Below are 23548 nucleotides of genomic sequence, written 5' to 3'. Positions count from 1 at the left end.
AATTATGATTCAATCATAAAATGTATCGATTCGATATACTTCAGTTGAAATACAGCAATTCACGATGAATGACATTTTCTGGGAAAGTGTGCCTATACCAATTATGTTCAGAAAAAAGGCACAACATTCCAGATGTGGCGGCATTTTCAGTCTAAAATTCCCCCGCTATTTCGAGGAAACAGATGGATTACAAATTTTGGCACCCGCTGATGTGGATGATTGCGCTGATATCTGATTGATTTATCAGCTCGATCACTCGGTGCGTAGCTCCATGAATTTCATTTCTAGTTTTGTGTTTTGCGTGCTTTCACGGTTTGTGCGCTTCGAAAGCCATCCAATTTCGCAATCCGAACGTCCCACGGGATAATCATTGGACCGTATCCACCAAACGGGAAAAAAATAAAAGCGGCTTCTGATTCCCCGAACGTGTTATCAAAAAACGTGCTTCTTCTGTGCGCTTCGTTAAAAATAATACCCGTACGAGTGTGCCATCAAACGAAACATCAGGAGAGAAAAATGAAATGTTATTTCATTACACAGTACTTGTGCTTGTGCTTGTGTAACGAGCAGAAACACAAATGCACACCTACCACTCTCTCCTCAGAAACGGGCTGTATTGTATGAATCAATACAATGATTTGAAATATTCTATCACACTTTGGGAGCACTTTTATGTCACTTCGCATCTGTAATCGCGAAGATTTTTTTGGCAGCACGACTTGGCAACGGTTTTTGTTCGGCAGAAAACATTATCGCCGCTTGGTTCCAAATGGCACTAACGGATTATGAAACGATGAAGTTGAGAAATGATAGGAAGGATGGAAAGCTTGTTTGCGTGAGCTTCCAATTTATGGCAAGATTAATTAAAGATCCTTTTTTGCCTTCCTCACTTTTGTTTGAATTAAGATAAAATGAAAATACTAATTACCAAGGGCCGAGATCGATGACCCACGAGTTTATGGAACGCTCATTAGAAACCATGTTCAAAGAAAGTTGCTCTGAGGTATTGATTCAATCTTATTATGACTGAGCGAGACCTTTTTCCATCAGCTCCCAATGCTAGCGTCCCGCTTTCCGTCATGAAATGGAGTGTGGAACCGAGTTATTCAAGAAATTCACGGCTTCTCTCTTTGTACTGTTTAAATACTGTGTAAATCATCAATACTCGGCTATCATGTTATATGTAGAGACTTGAATCGAATATCGAATTAAATCAAGTGATTATTGATTGCGTTCGTTTTTTATAGTTTACATGTTTTAGAAATAGAGCGCGCTATATTGATTATATGTTTTGGTTGCGCAGGTAGCCTTATGAAATATGTAGGAGAAAGTCGGGACGTACAGGGTGGGAAAAATGGACACCTATGTATGATTGATAAATAACAAAATTCCAAATTTCGATGATGTACAAACTTGCAATACAGTACATCAATTTCTTCAACACTTACTGTGTACACCTAGTTGACTTTCTGTTAAAATTGTATGTAAAAACAAAAAAAGTAATCTACAAAGAGCAGCTCGACGTAAACTTTCGTCTGCACAAAATAAGGTTTTCATTGTTATCGAGTTATAAGGTTTCTGGGGTAGGTTTCGTTACGTGAGTGTTTTACCATTTTTTCCCCTTGTTGGGTGTGAACCACTGCGTCCATTATTTTTTGGGCTCCAGAGTAGCTATATCAAGGTGTTGAAGTCTGCGTCTAGTTAGAGCTCTGCAGTTACAGAGCAAATGTTCCGAGGTTTCGCTTTCGACATTACAAAGCTAAACCTATGTTTTTAAGATGGTTTTTACTCGGGCAGTGTCCTGTTACAAGACCAGTGAATGTGCTGAGGACTTTCTTACTAAGGCTTAGCAGCTGTTGATAATTTTAATACTCGGCGTAATACATTTTTTCGCCTGTTTAAGTTTTGCAGCCATCCAATTGGCTGTCACTTCCCGGTCTTCCCATTTATTCAGCTCACTTTTCAACACACAGTCAGAAAGTCCACAGAATGGTTCTGTACCAGTGAATGGTGAGTTGGAGCCATTCCTGGCAAGTTCATCTGCTCGTTCGTTGCCCTCTATACCGCAATGGCCAGGAATCCAGTACAATTGTACCGAACTTATCTGACTTAATTGCCGTAAAAAGGAAATGCATTCCCAGACAATTTTTGAAGATCATTCATAAGCATTTAGAGCTTGAAGTCCCGCTTGACTGTCTGAGCATATGCAGATGTTAGCATGTCTATATTTTCTTTCGAGGCAGACATTTAGACATTCTATTATTGCAGTTATTTCTGCCTGAAAAACTGTTGGCCAGTTTCCCATAGCCACAGAGATTTTTGTTCTGGGATCATACACTTCGGCACCTGATTCCCATTTTCGACCCATCAGTGTAGAACATGATTGAACCGTTACGAACGTTGGGGAATGTTTCATCCCATACTGAACGAGAATGTTCGATCACTCTGTATGGAATGTTATAATTAGTCCTTGGTTCCATCCAATCACTGTTCATCTCTGAGGCTGGTCCAATGGGTAAGAGATTCAGGATGCTCAAGTGGCCAGTTTTGTCCCCGTCTAGCATTTTTTTTTCCATCTTTTAAGCTTTAGAGCGCTTATTTTGGCCTTTAGCTGAACATATTGGTTCAAAGGTACCAGGTGAAGGATAGCCTCCAATGCCTTTGAAGGAGTGATTCGCATTACTCCAGTAATTGCAACGTACGCTAGTCGTTGGAGTTTGTTTAGCTTTTTTGTAGCTACAGTCTCCTTAGTCTTTGGCCACCATACAAGTGAGGCACAGGTTATCCTAGGTCGCACAATTGCAGTGTAGATCCATATAACCATTTTTGGTTTAAAGCCCCATATTCTTCCTATCATTTTAGAGCATGCCCATAGGGCTGAGTTGGCCTTGCTGATTATTGAATCTAAGTGCGCGTTTCAGTTTTACCATCACTTTTCTTCCAGTTTATTGGATTAGGGTTGAAGTTTTCCCATTTTTACTCCAGATATATTGATCAAAAATTCTAATTAGGTCGGGTAAGACGGCCACTCCACCGGAGGGAAAGAGAAACATTTTGTTTTGAGAACAATTTTATTACCTCTTCTTTTTTTTGCAAGAGTAACCATATATCATGGACACAGTTTTGCCACATTTAAATCTGTACCTGAGGGGTGAAAAATCTTTCTTATCTGCACTTTTTATTCCAAAAATCTTTACCAAAAATTTGTACCATCGAAAATATTCGTTGTAGAGAAAAATCTATTTTATTAGCATGAAAACAATACTCATTTATTTACTACAAATAGAAATACAAGTCCCGTGCACCCGTGGCCGAGTGGTTAGCGTCATAACTAACATGCCGGGTGTTCGGGTTCGATCCCCGTTCTGGTCGGGGGAATTTTTCGTCAAAGAAATTTCCTCCGACTTGCACTGTGATCACGCGTATTCTAGAGCTTGCCACTCAGAATGCATTCAAGGCGTGTTATTTGGCATAGAAATCTCAACTAAGTACTAATAAAAATGACGCAAGTAATACTACGTTGAGACGGCGAAGTTCCTCTAGGAACGTTAGTGCCATTGAAGAAGAAGAAGAAGAAATACAAGTCACTCGTGTGTTTGATGAAGCTTATACATAGTTTTTCTGAATCTAGATTGCATATTATTTATTAAAATTTTCGAGCAAAACATTTGATTTTGATCTCGAAATAGCGTTCGTCGTATCGTTGCAGAGCCATCGAAGCGCCGAAAGCGAGCGAACCATTACTTTTTTAGGCATCCAATTTCTGGGCAATCGACTTTAATCAAGTGCATTACAAAATTAAAAACTCTTATCATCACGATCGCACCGTCCGACGCGAATCCTTTCAGACGATCCTTGTAAGGAATTCCGTCCTTATGGAACTTGCATATGCTTTTATGATCAGCAGCGGCAAGCGGTACTGCGGCGTTAAAGTCATCATGTATCTTAATGTAGTTTTGTTCAAATGTAAGAAATTTCACACGCGGAAAATCTTTACCTATCTGTACTTTTCGACGAAAGTCTGTACCGTACAGAATCTATACCAAAAATAACGACAAAATCTGTACCTTTCCAGAAAAAGCTGTACGCGTGGAAACACTGCATAGACGAATCAGCAGAGCGGTTTAGAAAACGTAATCGTAATCGAATTTGTCATTCCGAATGTGGGAAGCTATTTCATACATAAAAAATGAAAAAAAAATTACAAGTGGTTCGTACGTGTTCTTTGATATTGGTGATTTTTTTGAGAAAATTTCTAGAATTGCGCAGTACAAAAATACTCAAAAATTTTGAATTTTTTTTTCTTATTTCTACTTTGTTTATTTTATTTTCTAATATTTTTTTTCAATTTCTTAGAATCTGTAAATATATTGTATTTATGTATTCGTGAAAAGTGCCTCCAAACCTTATTTTTCTGAATCCTTATATGGTTCATTATAAAAGCTATAGTGGAAAAAAATGGAAATGAAAATTCGAGAAAATACGCAAAGTGTGTTTACTATATTGTACCGCGACAAATTACAAAAAATCAAACAAATTATAGCTATTTTTGGTATTTCGAAATTTTTTTTTTTTAATTTTTAGATCCATTAAAACATTATTTTCATTTAAATACACCTTTTTTGACATGTGTTTTTTTTAGATTTTTAGAGCGTTGTGCGGTACAATTTTTTGGCAATTTGAAATGTTAGAATCATTAAATTAAGTTTTTAAACAGTTTGTTGTTTTATATTTATGATTTTATGAAATCGATGATTAATAAAATCGTAGATTCAAATTCATAAGACTAAACATATTAATATCTGATCTATTTAAAGAATTACTAACTTTCGTATAAAAAAAATCGGAAAGCCAAAAACATTTGGAATTTTGAAGGTAATTTGATCCACTATGAGTATTTTTTTCGTATTTTCTTTCCCAAGTCTTTCCCTTTTCCGTGAAAAATAGAGAAAGCTACGTTTTTAGCCATAGCTCTTATAGTGAATCATATATGGATTCAGAAAAATTATCTAATTGAAAAACTAAGTTAATACAACAAGACTTTCCATGGTGACAAGGTTTGGGGCTCTTTTTACGAATACACGAATACAATATAATAATATATTTTAGGAAAACAAAAAAAAAATTACAACATTACAAAAAAAAGAAATAAAAAAACTGAAAAAAGATCACCAATATCGACAAACGCGTACACAAACAAATAAACATACGAATTTAAATATAAATTTAACCTGTAATGGGTTTCGAAATTATAAAAAAAATTGAAAACTTAGAAACTCATTTTTTTTGTACCGCGCAACGCTGTTAAAAATCTGAATAAAATCGCACAATTGCACAATTGCACAATATTTATCTCTCTTTAAATGCCCCAGAAAAAGTTTTCAAAATTTAAATTTTTTTAGTACTTTAATTTTTGATGAACAAATGTTTTGATAATATTTGTCGATACACCATAGAGCAGTTCCACCCCAAATCAACCAAAAAACAGCAAATTTTGACGCGACCCTCTTCTATTTTATTGAAACTTGGTACAAAATCACAATTTTTATTACCATATGACCAATTTTAATTACGACCGATTTTTTATAAGGGCGTATGCAGAAACATTGAGCATTTTTTCAAAAAATCGCAACTCAAAATCCAGATGTCCGATCAAAATATGATGTTTGACAAAGGTGTTAGAATATAAAGAACCATTTAGGAAAAATAACATTTTATTATTTATTATTGGTTATTATTTCGCAAAGTATTGAAATATACTAAAAAAAAACGAAAAATCATGCCTCCATTTTGGTGAGTTTTCCACGGCACCGCTGTACGTCAAACTTCGTTAAATTGGAAGGGCTTTCCGATGAAAATATTCAAAAAAACATCGAAGGGAGAGTGTTTTGAGATATAACAATTTTTAATATTAAATTAAATTTTTGAGAAAGATTATTTTTGCCGTATATTCTTAATGTATTTTTTATCTAAATGGTTCATTTATTTTCTATCAATTTATTGTCAAACATCTTATTTTAATCAGACATCTGGATTATGAATTACGATTTTCCGAAAGAAAGATAAATTATTTTGATTGCGGCCTTTGAAAAATTAGTCGTAATTAAAATTGGTCATATGATAATATAATTTGTGTTTTTCGAGAATTACATGCAATAAAATTAAGCTACGTTTTTTTATCATAGATCGTATGGTGAACCACATAGGGGTTGATAAAAATAGTTAATTTTTTTTATTTGGTATCCTAAACAATATTTACCATAGAGCGGGGGATTTGGTTTGGGGGCACTTTTCACTTTCTTCCCATCCAGGCCCTTTCGGAGAAACGCATGACAATTTAACCCAAGCCAACAACTCCTAGTCTACGCCCTTTCTCTTTTAACCAGATGCTTTCAGTTCAGTTCTTTCAGTCTTGAATTGAACCAACCTTCCCAAACTACTTCAACGTCAAAGTCCAGTATTTGCCATCTGAAAAACGGCCTTAAACGGGAATGTTGGCGTTTTCTGGCCTTGTAGATAGCATTTTAAATCTAAATATTAGTGAGCCTCTCAAGACCCTCATTTTATGTATACTCCCAGCATTGAAGACCTTCTTGAAAGAGAAATAAGTTTGCCTTGCTGCGTTCATATCTATCGATGGATAATTCATCACAACAGGCCAAGGGTTCAATTACTTTTGTTGAGTGGAATTACAGATACCTTTTGCCTATTTTTTTATCCCATCTGTTTATTTATTAGGCTCATTTAGGCATTCATAGGTACATTTTCTGTTGTTGTTTTCTCATGTTGTATATCACACAGTATTCATCTAGGCGTAGGAGTATTCCCATCTTATCAATACACATTTTTATCTATTACACTGTACCCATTCAGGAATAAGAGTATTTCTATTGTTCGAATGTTCACAGCGGGACTGTTGATATTAGGTTGCCATTGTTGTGTTTAAATAGTAAGTGGGATTACCGTCACATTATGATTGTTGCGTGGAAGTAGCAGCTAGAATGACACACAAAGATAGTCAGTTGAGGGCCCTGAGTTATCGTTCGTTTAGTACCGGACACGTAACCTATTAAGCTGCAATTAGACTCATTCAAATTACTTATTCACAGTTTCAAATGTGATGCATTCGCTTTTCGTGAAACGTGGCTGTATTTAATCCTCAACATAGTTTCCTTCGAGGGCAACACACTTGGCATAGCGAGTTTTCAACATTTCGATTCCCATTCTGTAGTACAAACGTCTAAGTCTTCGCAATATGGATCCACGTTTCATCCATTGTCACAAAACGTCGAAAGAAGTCCACTCGATTACGCTTCAACAACGCCAAACCGGCTGTTGAATCATCAACGCGCCACTATTTTTGGTCGATGGTCAGCAAACGCGGCACCCATCGTGCGGATAACTTTTTCATGCCCAAAATATCGTGCAAAATGTATCCCACTCGTCCTTTCGCACGGCCTCAATTACGGCATTTTTTTTCCGTCCTCATGTTTGTGATTTTTTCCGATATTTCAGGGCATTTGTAACCATATTCTGTGAGCAGCCGATGGTTTCTGCTATTTCTTTAGATGTTTTACCTTCATATCGCAATTTTTTGTCTTCTCTCATCGGGACTGTAATGTTTACCTCGACCCATTATCTGTAAATAAAAAGCAATATTTTAAAGCCAACTATATATATATTAGTATATATTAGTATATCAGTACAGACTTACTATTTCCATTCACATAAAAATCAATAACCAATTTGTATTAAAAGTCACGTCACGATGTATAGTATGGCAAACATACTGGTCAATGAAAATTTACGTTCGTTCACGTAAATAAACTTCACGTAAAAACACTCGATAAAATATGTACGTTATTGGTTGAACCAATATTGGTAAAATTGTTTAAAAAAAGACAATTTACAATATATCTCAATATATAACATTTGAGATGATTGAGTTCATGCAAAAACAACGTATACTTGGCTGATTCTGGCAAATTAAAAAAAATCTTGCTGAACGTGAGTTGTTTTGTTAGAATTATGTATGATTAAATCATTATGGAAGAGTATTATATATTATGGAAGAGTATTATATATTCTTTAGTATGGAGCCGTTATGATATAGAGCAAAGTTTTATATTCATAGCTATCCGGTCGATTAGTATTCTGAAAATAAATCACTTTTTCATCACAAGTCAAAATTTGATGAAGGAATTACCCCCTTTTGGACCAAGTGAGCAACATTTCGCCTGTTGTTTGTCAACGTAGGACTATGATCTATAGGAAGGTATAAAATGTAAATCTGAAATTTGAACATGTAACGAAAATGGAAGGACGCTTGACTATTTCTTGATAAATCCCAGTGAATCGGGAATAACTGCTGCAATAAAGTAAATGATATTTTTTTAAACAAACTATCGAAAATTTGAAAAATGTAAAACATTATCTAAACGAAAATTTCAATCGTTCAATGGCACGAGAAATTTGTGCTCCTCAATTCGTGCCGTTAAAGGCGACCATCTTATGTAGCAGTGTGGCGCACTTTTATGGTTGCTTCACTGAGAAAACAAAACATTTGCAACGTTCTCGTCTTCATGAACAATGTAATTTGTGATTTTCACTCCGGTATCACTCTAAACAGCGAGTAGTCAACAGTAATTGCTAGGGTCGAGATTAAATTTTGAAATTTTCAAGCGGTTTTCAGGGCTGCCAGAGAGTTGTGGCATTATAGGTCAACAAAAATTCATATCAAAAATAATTATTTAATTTTTAATTTCGTTTCTTTCTGAAACATATCTGAATAAACTGGTAATGTCGTCGTATTCCTACGTTGACAATGAAATCCAAAATACATCAGAACCAGTGGTGCCATGTACGTGTACGACTTATCTGGAAAGGTACAGATTTTTTCGTTATTTTTGGTACAGATTCTGTACGGTACAGAGTACAGATTTTCGTCTAAAAGTACAGATTGGTACAGATTTCTTCCGCGTGTGAAATTTCTTACATTTGAAGAAAGCAACATTAAGGTACATGTCGACTTTTACGCCGCAGTATCGCTTAGTGCTGCTGATAGTAAGGATTTATAATGCACTTTCATTAGGACGAAATTCGTTTCCAGGGTTCTTCGATGGGAATATACAAGATCTGAAGAATGAATTCCGTACCCTAAAGATGGAATTACTCTGTAAGCGATCCGTTTAAGGAGACGACCATGTGCAGGATTCTCTCTTCTGGCAAGTTACTATCAATTTACTTACTAACGTTGTTCGTACTTTTGAGTGACCGCTTGTTACAATAAATTCGTAAAACTTAATTAAACTCAAATTTTCTGGTTCCAAACGGTTTCTGTGGAATAGTTAGCTCTCGTGAAATTTAAACAGTTTTTACACCATTTTCGACAACCAGATCGTATTACACCCCTTATATCACCGGAATAGAAGCAACGAAACCATTCCCGCGTAATTGACTGTTACACTATCACGATCATTAACATTATCTGCATTTACAGTTGTTTGCATCGAAGTTCATCGAAGTAAAACTTTGAAAGCATATAAATTCACAACGGTACACCCAAAACAAAATTGATTTTTAGCTCATGTTTTGTCATCCAAATTTATGACATTAAATGAGACATAACATAACAGAAAATGTCATGACTCACAAATACTGGTAATCATTTGTATAATATACATGGTACAGCAATATAAGATTAATACGAGCGAGCGAAACAAAAGACAAATAAGCTTTCCGCATGCTTTGCCACATACACGGCCCAGACCGAGATAGATATAGTTCTCCTTCATGCGCTCCTTTTTTACTCTTATCTTCATTTTATAATCGAGCAAATTTATAACATATGCGAATTGGGGCTCTTTTGGTATTAATAAGTTCTTCCGCACAGTAACTCGATGTTGATAATTCCTCAATATTTTCCATCGTTGATCGTATTGTTTTCACGTATTCACGTTGGATAGCCTAAACCCTTCTCTTCGTTGGCCGAGGCATTTTGACTGAATGTAATACTTTTCCGTTTACCATTTTTGAAAGCATAGGCAGCCGTGGTAGTGTTCCGAGCTCTGCAGTACAATTTTCTTAACCAATGTTAAAATTGCTGGAACTTACATTACATACCCATTGAACGGAAAAATAATAATTGTAATGATATCAACACAATTTTATTTCATTGATTTTCATGACATGAAACGGTACGACTCAGGAATAACATTTTATTGAATGGTTTTTATAGCTGTTTCGATGATGTTGTCTGGCATCAGTGTCGAAAAAATAACGATGCTTCACCAATACAAACAAAACCTTTGCCGAAGATTAAAAAAAGGAATATTTAACTTTCAGAGCACTTGCTCGAGTTTTCTGACGTTTTTCACCATGCAGTGCGATGGCAGATGAAAATTTAATGTCTTGTGAGCAGAGATGCCAAGCTTCCTGATTTTTCAGGATTTCCCAGACTTTTTTGCACGTTCCCTGATATCCTGACGAACACTCAATTTATCCTGATTTTCTTGAAATGATCCTGATTTTTCATGATTTTTGTACTCTTTACATTATAAGTGATAAATATACTGGTTTCCATGTCTATGTTTTTTTTTCACGATAGGTCTCCGATTCGCACTTGTATATATCTTACATTAAGTTAAATTCTCTAGCTGTACTTAACTTATTTTTCTCTATCCTCAATTGTTTCGTGGCTTTTCAAAACAGTGCTAGAAAACTTCATGGAACCGAATTGTCTGACGAATTTATGAACTTACAACAAGATTAAGTTCGAGGAACAACATTACTCTATTGTGGATAATGTGTATGTAGATGTATCCCCAGAGTTGTTAATGTAGGAATACGTTTCAGAGTGTAAAATTACTCACAAGAAAATTTTTGAATCCAAAGTCAATATAAAATGATTTTATATGTAATCTGTTCGTCTGATTCAAAGTAGAATCAACTATAATGATGGGACTATGGTAAATCTATCTATAACCGTATTAAATATCATAAAAATTAGGAAACAATCAACAAGTCTCCCACTGCTGATATGCTTTCCTCATTTGTTGAGTAAAGATTCTTTCCAAAGCATGGACGATGAATTCAGTGAAAATTTTAATATTGATTTCTCTACAATTGACTGTAGTGATGCTGTAGGTTTTCGGAAAAAAAATTTAAACGATCGAAAGGTCAGGTGAAACAATAGCATTTCGGCATATACGAGGATTTATACCATACTTATTAAATCTTTGACATATCCGGTCTTCGCCCGAAGAAAGATGTACTTTGTTTCTGATGGGACTTGGAATGGATTCTGTATTATGAGTTTCTACCAAACAACCTGTTTCTCACATGTATGGCTCGCAGCAGTTTTCAACGAGGAAGTAAACATGTGCTGAGAGGATAGAATATTAAAGCTGTATGAAAGATGACGAAAGATTGTGAAACAGAACTATGGATATAAAATTAAATTAAAATGCTTTGATTGAAAATGATGTTTCTGTTTTCCCAAGAATCGACATTAACTTTTCGGACAACCCAATATGAGCTATCCTGATTTACCCTGATTTTTATTTTCATTCTTCCTGAATTTTTGAAATTAGAGTTGGCAACCCTGAGTAATCGATCAGAGTTTAGTTGGTATTACTTGATGGGAAGCGTGCGAAAACGATCATTTTCTTCAAACTGTTTTGCAAAATTATTGATTTTCTGGTGAGGGGTGAGGGAGGGAGATGAAAGAGATGAACGCCATTGTGGCAGCCATTTGTGGCTTTCTTCCACCTTCACCTTAAGGCAAATCTGTGGAAAAATATGCACCCGTTTGGTTACTAAGTTGGGTTAGAGGAGCGGTAGAAAACAGTACGGCAGAGAGCCGTCTGAAGTATTAAAGAGAAAGTATGATCACAAGAGTTTGAATGAATTCTCCACTCTCTCAATAATTTCAGTAGTATTCAGCCGCTACTAGTACGAGGGTCACTATTTATATTTCGGGAATTGGCAACACTGATGTCATGTGAGTCCATCTAACGGTTCCATCGTAAAGTTTGACATTTTTGACGATATACGTACTCAGAACATTTTGTCATACGGACGCTATTTGTTTATTTTATATTTAGTTGAAAGTTTGGTCTCGGCAAAAAATGGAACTGAATCGTGAACATTTTCGTGCGATGATTTTTTACGACTTTCGACGTGGATTATCGCAACAAGAGTGCGTCAATCAACTTAATTTGACTTTTGGCGATGAAGCTTCATCAAAAACCACTGTGTATCGCTGGTATAGTGAATTCAATCGTGGTCGTAGTTCGCTGTCCGACGAGTTTCGTGAAGGTCGTCCAAAATCGACTGTAGTGCCAGAAAACATCGATGCTGTGCACGAAATGATTAAGCAAGATCGTCATGTAACCTATTGTGAGATTGAGGCATCCCTAAGGGTGGGTTTAGACTAGTTATATATTATATATTGTGAAGAAATATGATGAGATTTATAGAAATCGCATCAACTGTTTAAACTAGCGTGAACTTCTATAATGAATATATTCATATTTTCGGTGAATTTATTCACCTGAAGTAGAACTGCATCCAACTTTAGTGATTTCTCACCAGTGAGAAATTCACAAGCGTTTACATATGCTGAATTTATTCAAGTTATATATACCTCGAATAAGTATATCATACTTATTCTCACCCGTTTACACCTATATTCACGTGAATAAATCCATCTATAGCTATAGATCTCCCTAATGTAAACCCGCCATAAGCATTAGTTCCACCAGCATATATGCGATTTTACATGAACACTTAGTTGTGCGAAAATTATGTTCACGTTGGATCCCACATAATTTGACAATCGCTCAAAAAATAGGCTCGTGTCGATTGGAATAAATGCTTTGAAAATTGGTTTAAGCGCATGCAAAAGTGTATCGATCATCGTGGCGAGTACTTTGAAAAACAATAAAAATATATTCGCAGCTTAACTATTTGTTTTTGTTCCTATTCCCGAAATATAAATAGTGACCCTCGTACTTTATTCGAAGATAGACGTTTTGCGTGATGGAAAGATGAAATTCTTATTGGTCTCCATATTTCGCGGTACGAATGATGTGATTTGTACTCATTCTGAGTTTGTTATAGCGTGGTTTCCATATAACGCGATACGCACTCACCGCGTTCACTGTAGTATCATTGAAAGGGTTTTGAAGCGTGACAGAAACAGCTATTCAAATATTTAGAACAATCTGATCGACTGGATGTAGATTTCCGAATAGTTAACACATTCAAACGAATGGATTTACTCCTTGCAAGCCGGGCATCAATCCATCAACGAACCGCAAAAGTTCGCCAGCCGATACCGACAGTAGCGCCAAAAACAAACAACGCAAAGAATCCTACCACTGAATGCAATCCATCAAATGGCTACACACATGTGCTCTGGTCAGCAACCCATTTCACTCCAGCCAACGGGTCAGCCAGCAGATAACCCGTAAAGTTCCACTTGGTTTATTTATCGATAAGCCGGCGACCGATCTCAGGGTCGGAAGGAAAACTTTCCAATCACTTTGGAGCCATGATTGGGCGTCAAATTTCCTCCGCTAGTGGATCACAAACGACTGACAGCAGCAGATGGGCACTTCTGAAGGAATCATCTAAATGCATTCGCACAGCTCCGACACCCGCACATATACCACCCCCTGCCCCCTCCGAATGAAGCTGGGTGAAGAAAACTTACCGTGTGTTTGTGTGAATTATGAATCGGAGAGGATTAGGGAAGAATGAGAAACGATTCAATCATTTTACCTCCATCAAATATTTAGGAGATTGATTGAATTGAGTTTTACTTCCCGACGTACCGAATTGCTCGCGCGGCTCTCCGGATTGTGAATAGTCAGGCGGCCGCCCCTTGGGTGAACCCAAACCCGACTAAACCAGACCACCGCTCGAAGCAAGTTATGATTTCCCTAGAAAATCAGTTGAGAGCTAATAGACCTGTCTTTCTGTGTTCGATTTCGCACAGATGGACAAGAGGTGTGCCATTAGGGAAAAAGAAGCCTTGGATTTTTTTTCATTATTCAAAAGTGGAGTCGCTCTCCAGTGCTGTAAACCCAAGTGGAATTGATTGGCTTGGTTTCAGTCGGTGTTTTCCCGCGGCTCCATTTTAGCTTCTGGCTGGCTCCCAGGATCAGACTGACTTTTCTCTCGTCTAGTGTTTTGACGCATTTCTGTTTGCTCCATCTTAATGCTAGTCATCGGATGGTATGTTTTCAGAGGTCGAACATCGACAATGATTCTGTGAATTGCCGATGCATTTGCATAGAACCACAACTCAACAGAAAATAACCAAGTTCGATCAGAACGTGTTCTTTGAAGGCCGTGAACAGAACTGCCCAAGAGATATATATCTAGGTTTCCAAAGTAACGTTCTTCCCGGTGATTATTTCGCAATACATATGAGTGTACCTGCGGTTTGGATGGAGCAACCATTCTACTCGATTCATGTTTCGTACACTCCAATAAATTGCTCGTGTGTATTACGAGCTTGCACCAGTAGACGATACAACGTCAATCATTGTGTTTGTACAGATGGTCTGATAATGTTTTCTCTTAATCTCCCTCCGGGTTTCTCCGACCGTGGATGCTCAGGACGGAAAACATTTTCCTAATCAGCTTATCTTACGGAACCGCTGTTCGTCTTCGCTCGAGAAGATTGGCTGTTGTGTGGCATATTTTTGCCCGTCTTCGGTTGAGTTGCTAACAAAACACAATCCCGTGATGTGGGAACCAACTCGAGACTAAGACACATATCTATCCTGTACCCATCAGGGCTAGTACCACTTTTCGATAGATTCCATCTGCAAAACCAACAAGACTGCGTATTTCCTGCCGAGCAATCCCATATAAACACGTTATCTTTCGAACTGTCGCATGAGTAACTTGTAGAAAGTAAAATAAAAGTAGATAGCATAAACACAAACACCACCCAACCCGCCACCCACACGAGCATTCCATTTAATCGCTGTTCAATGTTGTAATGTTAAACTTTGTTTTGTTTTTTTTTCTTCTTGTGTGTGTGTGTCACAATCAAAGGGGAATCGACTATACTCAACCGGAGTCTTCCGTTTTTTTTTCTCTTCAACTTTTTTCCTTTCTTGCAGAACCATCCCCACTATATGAGAATAACCACTACCACGAGGAATGTTTGAGGTGCAACTCATGTGGGCTCAACTTAACCGGTCCCAATCAGAAGAGAGCCAGACGTTTCAAGGTAATTAGATGTTGTGCCAATCGAAAAATATTTGCTCTGACAACTTGCAATGACGAGTTTTCCTAAGTGTTCTTGTTTGCTCGAAGTTTCACAATGATGATTTCCGAATGCTCTCAGTTAGTAAAAGTAATAGTTGGTAGAAGTTTCATAATACGAGGTATAGCTATTTATCAACGAGAATGACGCTGTGAAACATTTTATTCTGGTTTCATATAAATTTACTCATTTAAAGTGTGTTTCAGTTAGAATTTGGTCGCTGATTTTTATCCACTGCAGCACCCCTTGTTGTCGCATCGAAAAACTATTGACAGCATTTTGATCCGGTTGGTTTGTTTATTCAGTAGTGGAAATTTCATCAACATTGAAATACATATTCAAAAGTTATCGAAGATGGAACGCGAGAGGCGAGAGAAAATTCTGCACACTCACGTTTAAAACCCGACGTGGTGACTAAATCCCTGAAAATCCCCAAATCGACTGTGATACTCCAACGTTACCGGGAGACCCTTACGTTGGATCGGGCGAAACTAATCAGTAGTAACGTTGAGGTGGAACATATGACCAGAATCTACGGGCAAGGGTGATTCGAGTAGTCCACAACAATCCTGGGCTCTCCTTGCGGGATATGGCGAAAAATTTCATGACTGTTCGGCAAATTTGCTGGAAAAAAATTGGTTGCTAAACCCCGTGCAAGGGAGCTTTACAAGCAAGTGTTGACCAAGTACAAAGGATGCATTTTGATTGACAATGAAACATACTTAAAAATGGATTTCGGGCAAATAGCCGGTAACAAATGTTACTTTTCCAGGCGTTGCGGATAGGTTTAAATCTGTAAGTTGATGATTTGGCAAGAGTAGTTGTGGAGAGAAGATAAAAGTTTTCATCACTGTGTCAGCAATGAATAGAAAAGCTTATAAAAAAGGAGTGTCTTTAGAACAGTATTTTGCCATTCATACGATCACACAAAGGTACATTGAAGTTCTGGCCTGACTTGAGAAGCTGCCAAAACAGATCGATATCATTGAGAAAAGTATCAATCCACCAAATTGTCCGAATTTTCGTTCCTTCGAGAGATATTGGGCAATTGTCAAGGGCAAGCAGAAGAAATGTAGCAGAACCATAAAAAGCTCAAATGGAAAAGTGGTGGGACAAGATAGCAAATACGATTACCAACAGTACTGTGCAGAAAATGATGGGTGGTGGTATCACATGAAAAGTTCGAAAAATCATCCGAACAACTGACACAATAAGTTTCATGTTTTTTCCTTTAAAATTCATTTGAAAACTGCAAAATGGCATCCTTCCTTTTTTGTACGTTATTTCAATGCTGAGAATGCCTATGGGACTAAATTCTAACTGAAACAGGCCTTAGGTTAAGTGGGGGCAAAATATTTACCCTAATCATTATGCCCATTCAGTGCGTCCACGTACCGCTACAATTCCTGTTTTTTCGGAATAATATTGTAGCTCAAACTTTTTGCTGTTCGAGATAGAAAAAGGGTTTTATTTTAAAAATAAAAAATAGTGAATTTTTCATGATTAGAAAAAAAAGTTGAAAAATCGAACTTTTTTTTTAAATCATACGAAATCGCTGTTAATGTTGTAAAGGAGTGATAGTTTTCCTTTTGGTTCTACAGTTATGGAAAACTAACGTTTTCTTTTTTTGAGTGTTTTGCTACTGAACGACACAAGAAAGTACAAATAGAGCAATTCCACGCCAAATCAGCCGGTCTCTGTCTCGATCCTCTTCGATTTTTTTCTACTTTGTATATACACTGTCGGACAAAACATTAAGACCACTGCTCGAGCAAAGAACAAAAGTGACAAAACTTTGAGAAAAAATAATCCAATCCAGTGCTTCAATCCATTTATAAGATAAGATTAATAAGATTTATAAGAAATTTATAACATTTGTAATTGAAACAATATTCATTCACTAAAATGGGGTTTAAGCATACTCTACAACTGAAATGACGCGATAAAAATTAAGACCGGATTCAAAATTCATTTTATTAGAAAAATAAAAACATGAAAATTTATACCGTGAAAAGCTTCTAGGGTTAGTACCGTTCTGAATCATATTTCGGACAACATCATATTTCGGACACTTTGTTCTAATATCTTGAAATGCTTAATGCACTGATGATATAACTATAAAATTAATATCACAATTGCTTCTTTAGAGTAATCCCTTGGTTTCACTATTACTTCATTTGAGAATTACATTTGAATTATTACATAGTAGGAAAAAATCCAACAGCACTACTCATTATCGTTTGTTATCGTTTGTGTTTGACGTTTGCTTAGCGTGAGCACGTAGAATTTACCCCTTTCATCAGTATTTAAATTCCTCTCGTGTTTCATCAGTTCTCATCATCGTTATCAGGTTACTGTGATTACTTGGTAAGTATTTTGCAGCTGACTATAAAATATAATCAAGTGTAATGTAATTTTCGTTCAAAATAAAGTGTCCGAAATTTGAATTCAATCTTTCCGAAATTTGATTTTTTTTTATGAATAGTGTCCGAAGTTTGATTCTTATACGCTTGATTTGAAAAACATTTTATTCGATATTTTCTTTATATTTTCAAAGTAGAATGCTTAAAAGCATATTGAACTAATTTATTGAAAATATCAACCAAATAATACCTGTGTATAAAGTTGAGATCTGTTTTTTCCATTATATGCCTTTCGTCCGAAATATGATTCAGAACGGTACTTGACCGTGTATCTTTTGTTACGCATCACTTCACGCACCCGGTTCAACATTTTTTTTTTCATGTAGATTCCATTTTCATATTATTTTTCTTCAATTGTTACGATTTCTCAAAGATATTAAAATCTCATAAATTTTCAAAACTTCATATCTCCATTGTATAGAGTCCGACACCGCACCACTATATGTCAAAATTTGTTGAATTGAAAGAGTTTACTTATAAAACTACATTAAAAAATATCGAAGGGTGCGTCTTCTAAAATACAAAAGTTCGTATCATTAAATTCAATTTTTGAGTAATAATTTATAACAGTGTATTTAAATTATTATTTCTTCCAAATATTCCGATGATTTTTCAACAGATTTTGATCAGACATCTTGATTTCGAGTTACCATTTCTTGGAGAAAAGTTCAATTTTTCTACATTCGCCCTTATAAAAATTATGTCATATGCTATTGAAAATTATGATTTTGAATAGCTGACACCATATGTAAAAGGTTTGAAAAAATCGGTGAGGGTTGTCCGCTTTTCGGTTAATTTGGCGTGGAATCGCTCTATTCAATTCGATTTTTGAGTAAGATTTTTGAACGGTTTATTTGACACTTTAAGGACCGGGAAGAAATATGTAAGACATACGCCTGGAACCGCACGTTTTGACTTGTGTGAAGTTGCTTGCTTTGCTTGCAAGTTTTTAGGAGGCTCTAAACTTTGCAGTTCATTCGCCGCGGATTCAGCGAATAAAAGTTTTTGTTGTGTGCAAGTTTCTTTTCAACGTCTTTCTGGATTTAATGAATAATGAATTATCTCAGTTGAAATAAATTGATTGTTTATCAAGTAACGAAACCAAAACCATTCATTACCATGATCATTAGGTAGAGAATCATTCCTCTTTCGACATAATTCATTTTTGTCTTGATCGTGACAGAGAAAAGTTATAGACTGAAACGTGAGCATGGGTCAATATAGGAAAATATACAGAATTTTGAAAATAAAAAAAAATATTCGAATAGAGTTATTAAAGTTATTCGATAGATAAATATTTTACTTATCTTCCAGCAACAATTTTATTAATCGGAAAAGGGTCTGAGAAAAGTTATAGGCCAAGTTGTATGGGGCAAATGAATTATTTTAAAGAAAATTGAAAAATGTTATTTAAAACACATTCTAATTCGATAAAGAATATTTTTATTTATTTATTTATTTTATTAAATCGTTTATTTTTACAGGCTTACAAGCTTACCTCTGAACTTTATTTTAACTAGAATATATTAACATGTTTCCTTAATTCTATGGTTAATAAAATAGGAAACCGATTACTCCCGGTCGACTCGAGTTTAGAAGGGTGACACATTTTCTTTAGGAAAAGGATGGGATCATCATTCACACTCATACTCACATTCTCATTCATACTCACACTTCACACTCAATTCTTAAAAACTATCCTTACATCTAATATGTATTACAATTCACCTTATTCTAATGAAAGTGAACCGATAACTCACCAAGGACGAAAAGGAGGGGAAAGGATATAAGGAAAATCACACAAGAAGATCGATAGCTTTTAGGAAGACATATATTATATTTGGGACATGTAATCAAGATCTAGCCGAGCCAACATATGGGTTGCCTTCCTCTGGCCCGAAGAGAGTTTTCTAAATTCGATCTGGCAACAAACATACCCCTCGCACGACCAAACAACGTGTTTCGATGTCGTGGTAACCTTGGCCACAGACACAGATATTGCTATCGACAAGATTAAAACGAAAGAGTAGCGCATCTAACGATAGTAAGAAAACGTGAATGTTTGAAGGTATTGATAACAAAAAAACAAATTTTGGGCGGGACGAAGTTTGCCGGGTCAGCTAGTATCTAATAAAAATGTGATATCAGATTAATCATAGTAATTCATTTTCTCGTTGAAAAAAATCGTGAAAATCACATACTTTTTATGCTGTTCATAGTGTACTACCCCCTTAAATGAAACCAAACTTGGCTTTGAGTTTTCTGGCATGAAGGCCGTGATAATGCCGTTAAAAATGCAATAACGCGAATAGAATAATAAAGGTGGGACCACAATGCCGCGCTATGCGTCGCATCGCGACAATTGTGCTTTGACACTTCATTTTAAATATGTGTGTTTCCATTTAGTCAAACACAATAATGCGTTGCATCATTAGCATCGTTGTACTGAACGCTAGCATTTGTTCTAAACTGCTTGGGCCGAATTATCGATGGCAGTGGCATGGTGTCGACATCTGGTGGCAACTTCAAATTAGGGCCATAGTTTGGATCCCAAACTCGTTAGTGTAATCTCTATCAGATTAGAAGACACGAAGCCGGTTTTTAAATTCTAAAATTTGAATGAAAATTTTCACATCATGTTATTTGATTATTTGAAACACGTGTTTCTGACTTTCATTCAACCATATGGCTAAACAATTCCAACATTGTTGCTGAATTTTTTCATCATAATATAGAGTTGTCTTCATAATCAATTTTCGTATGATACTTTTTCACCACCTGCAAACAAAAATGATTTTCATTTAAATGGAATACTAGTTTGATATGGAAAAGCTAATTTACATTCATAATTTTAATTTTGAAAACGGTGTTCATTCCGACTGAAAATCAGCTATTCTTTCACGCTCCCCTAAACTAGTGAACGAAGTTCAATGCCGCCAACGCGGATATGGCAATGTGTTGTTTTTAAAAACATTCAACTGATCCGTGGACACTATAAGAACAAGATTTTCATACGAATTTTATTTTGTTTTTGTTTACATTAAAAGCGGTGACGCGAATGCTAGATTGTGACTGCAAATCAACAGACTGCGTCGGGCAAATGTTTTAGTACAAAACGCAAGCAATGACAGCTGATGAGAAGCAACGCACAACGCGGCATTCTGTTTCCACCTTAAGGCTCAGACGACGAATCGTCAACATATAATATCTATATCGAGAGTAGACGGTCCAACTCGCGATCCGTTCTGTATGATTGGGTAGACAAGCCGCCTGGCTGGTCTTACAAGGCGAAATTGATTCTACCCGAAGCTCAACCACGTAAATGTGTGGAACATTAGTGCTTCCAAAAACGCAACAAGGATCGAACCCTAAAAAACCGTTCTTGGGTAGGGAGGTTAATCAATGATTAATTTGCAGCTAGCGGTTGGTATCTTTTTGATACCCACAACATAAACACAAGAAAACCATCATCAACATTTCTCACAGGCTTCAGCAATTTATTCACCATCGGGAGATATCGGGAGCCCATGGCCAGAATTCAATATTTCACAACCGATCGATATGAATATAATAAATGCGGGGTGAAATTATCTTTTCCTCAGAGCAAATGTGAGCCGTCAATGTTACACTTTTACCATCTAAACGAACACCAACTATATGTGTAACTCGAATTTATACCATATAATGAAATCCTATATACGCATGAATTAACTAGATTATTTTACTCAATTCCATGTAAATATTTTTCTTGAAAATGTATTAACACTAACTTCTGCCTCCCACCCCGCAGAATCAAATACTCTGCGATCTACACTTCGCAGACGTCGCCCTGATGGAGTGCTCGGACTTCATGCAGCAACTGCGCAGCTTTAAGCCACAATCCCTCGGTTGCGCGGTGGCCCGGCGGAAAAGCTCCACTACGCTCATCTTTCCGCTACCACCCCAGGCTTGTTCCGGTAAGTTCAACTGCAAGAAGAATGAAGCAACGAACAAACAGATTCCGATCGCCACCGAGGTCACCACATGGCTCCAGGGTATGAAAAAATAGTAAACGAAATGAATGTGTGTGCCTCTGGGCGCACTCAATCCACCCGTAAATTTCCCAGAAGGATAACGCGAGGCCGGTTAGCCCACCGGCTATGAATTATTGCGTGCGGAGTGATTGTTGTAATTGATTTGATCGACTTTCCGGAATGTCCACCAGAGAGATACTTTGGCACGATTGTGTTTCCATATTGCGTTCGCTGCTGCCGTTTTCCCTCGCTCTCTTTCATTTAGGGGAAATTTCCGGTTAATGAATGGGTAAACTTCCACCATTAGTTAAATTCTCATTAACACCCCCTCGGGCGTATTCCATCGAGAGACTGCACTACAAGAGAGTCGTTTCCGAGATAATGAAAGCGAAGATTAGCCTCATTAACGCCACCGATTACCAGAGTATGGTTTCGTTCGCTTTTTGCTGTAAACTGTGCCGATACTAGGGGTGTATGTGTTATGTGTGTTCTGAAACATTTATGCATTGAGTAACAACCGCCACCTTCCAAACACAACCCAGAAATCTGCCAGGACTGATCCTGCGGAGCAACATACCATCGTCCGGGATACACCCCCATCAAGGAACCCAACGAACCGTGCAAACCAGCAAAAAGGACATCAGCTGGAATATGGGGAAAGTAAGCAAAGATAAACCAGCTGGTGACAAAGTTTTCTCATCATCAACTTGTCCTCAATCTGTAAGACACATAGACCGACCACCTAAGACGCTAAGACAGGGGGGGAAATTGAAATGGTTCCCGTTGTCTGAGATTTACCACATGTGTGGGTGATGATAGAGCGGCGCCACTGGAAGCGATGCGAAACGCGATGGAATTGTGAAACTTTTCTACCCACCCCCACCCCCTGCTTATAATAGCTCAAAAACAGATTGATTGATGAGATGCGGCGGAGAAAGGCGGATCGATGGCATGATGGCCTTGGGGGTGGCAGAAATATTCTCATGCCGAACAATATGAGCGGGAAATTGTGTTTCCAGGGCACGAAACTATATCGCCCAGAAAGCAATAAGCTGTCAAACTAACTCATGGGTGAAGTGTAGAAAACGAGCTTTTCTTTACGGCGGAGAAGAGAGAGAGAGAAAGTGAGATGTGACGCGATGGGAACTTTGACGGCGAAATCCTCCTCTTCCGAGAAGTATGAGTTTCTGATGTAATCCGTTTGAATATTTCAACAGCAGGGAAGTTTGATTCCTGTGCTTACACATTCCGGGGTTGATTATATCTGCATAATCCACACGCTCCCGTTGTCAATGGCAATTGTTACCTCATTGTGAAGAATAATGATGAAAAAAGTTTTCCTGTAATCAGCAATTATTATGCTGCAGCGGTGGAAGCATAATTTTCATATTAGGTTGGGGAAAAAGTAATCCATTATTTTTGGGTGAAATTCAAAACTATTTTGAATATGCTTCGGATTGTCCGATTTGGGTCAAATAAACGCCGTTTTGTTGCCATTCAAAAGGTGGCTTCGTAATGTCTCTATCATAGAGTTCTTTGCGAAAAACCATAGCAATAGATTTTTACAAACTTCTCTTGATCCCGATTTTTTATCACTCTGGAAATTTTCCAATACGAGAAAAAGGTGATAGTCGTTTGGTGCCAGGTCTGAACTATATGGTGGATGCATTAAAACATCCCAATCAAGCTCTCGGAATTGTGTGGCCTTGCGTTGTCCTGATGCAACACACCACCTCTTTAGTTGGCCAATTCTGAACGTTTCTGATCAATCGCTAACTTCAAACGGTCCATTTGTTGACATTAGTTTTTAGTTTTACATTAGATTT

At 36.9% G+C, this 23548-nt stretch overlaps 1 protein-coding gene across 8 annotated transcripts in view; it reads left to right on the top strand.

Annotated features, from left to right (window-relative positions):
* LOC129775051 (uncharacterized) overlaps positions 1 to 23548 on the top strand; it is a 423013-nt gene that overhangs the window by 317838 nt on the left and 81627 nt on the right. For all 8 annotated transcript variants that reach the window (XM_055779240.1, XM_055779235.1, XM_055779234.1 and 5 more), the window contains 2 exons: positions 15141 to 15250; positions 21500 to 21665. In XM_055779240.1, the coding sequence (XP_055635215.1) occupies positions 15141 to 15250; positions 21500 to 21665 (276 nt within the window). The remainder of the gene's footprint in view (positions 1 to 15140; positions 15251 to 21499; positions 21666 to 23548) is intronic.

The sequence above is a fragment of the Toxorhynchites rutilus genome, chromosome 3 (assembly GCF_029784135.1).
Source record: "Toxorhynchites rutilus septentrionalis strain SRP chromosome 3, ASM2978413v1, whole genome shotgun sequence".
NCBI classification, from domain to species: Eukaryota; Metazoa; Arthropoda; class Insecta; order Diptera; family Culicidae; genus Toxorhynchites; species Toxorhynchites rutilus.
The sequence above is the reverse complement of the archived record's forward strand: the minus strand, read 5'-3'. Positions and strand labels throughout refer to the sequence as shown.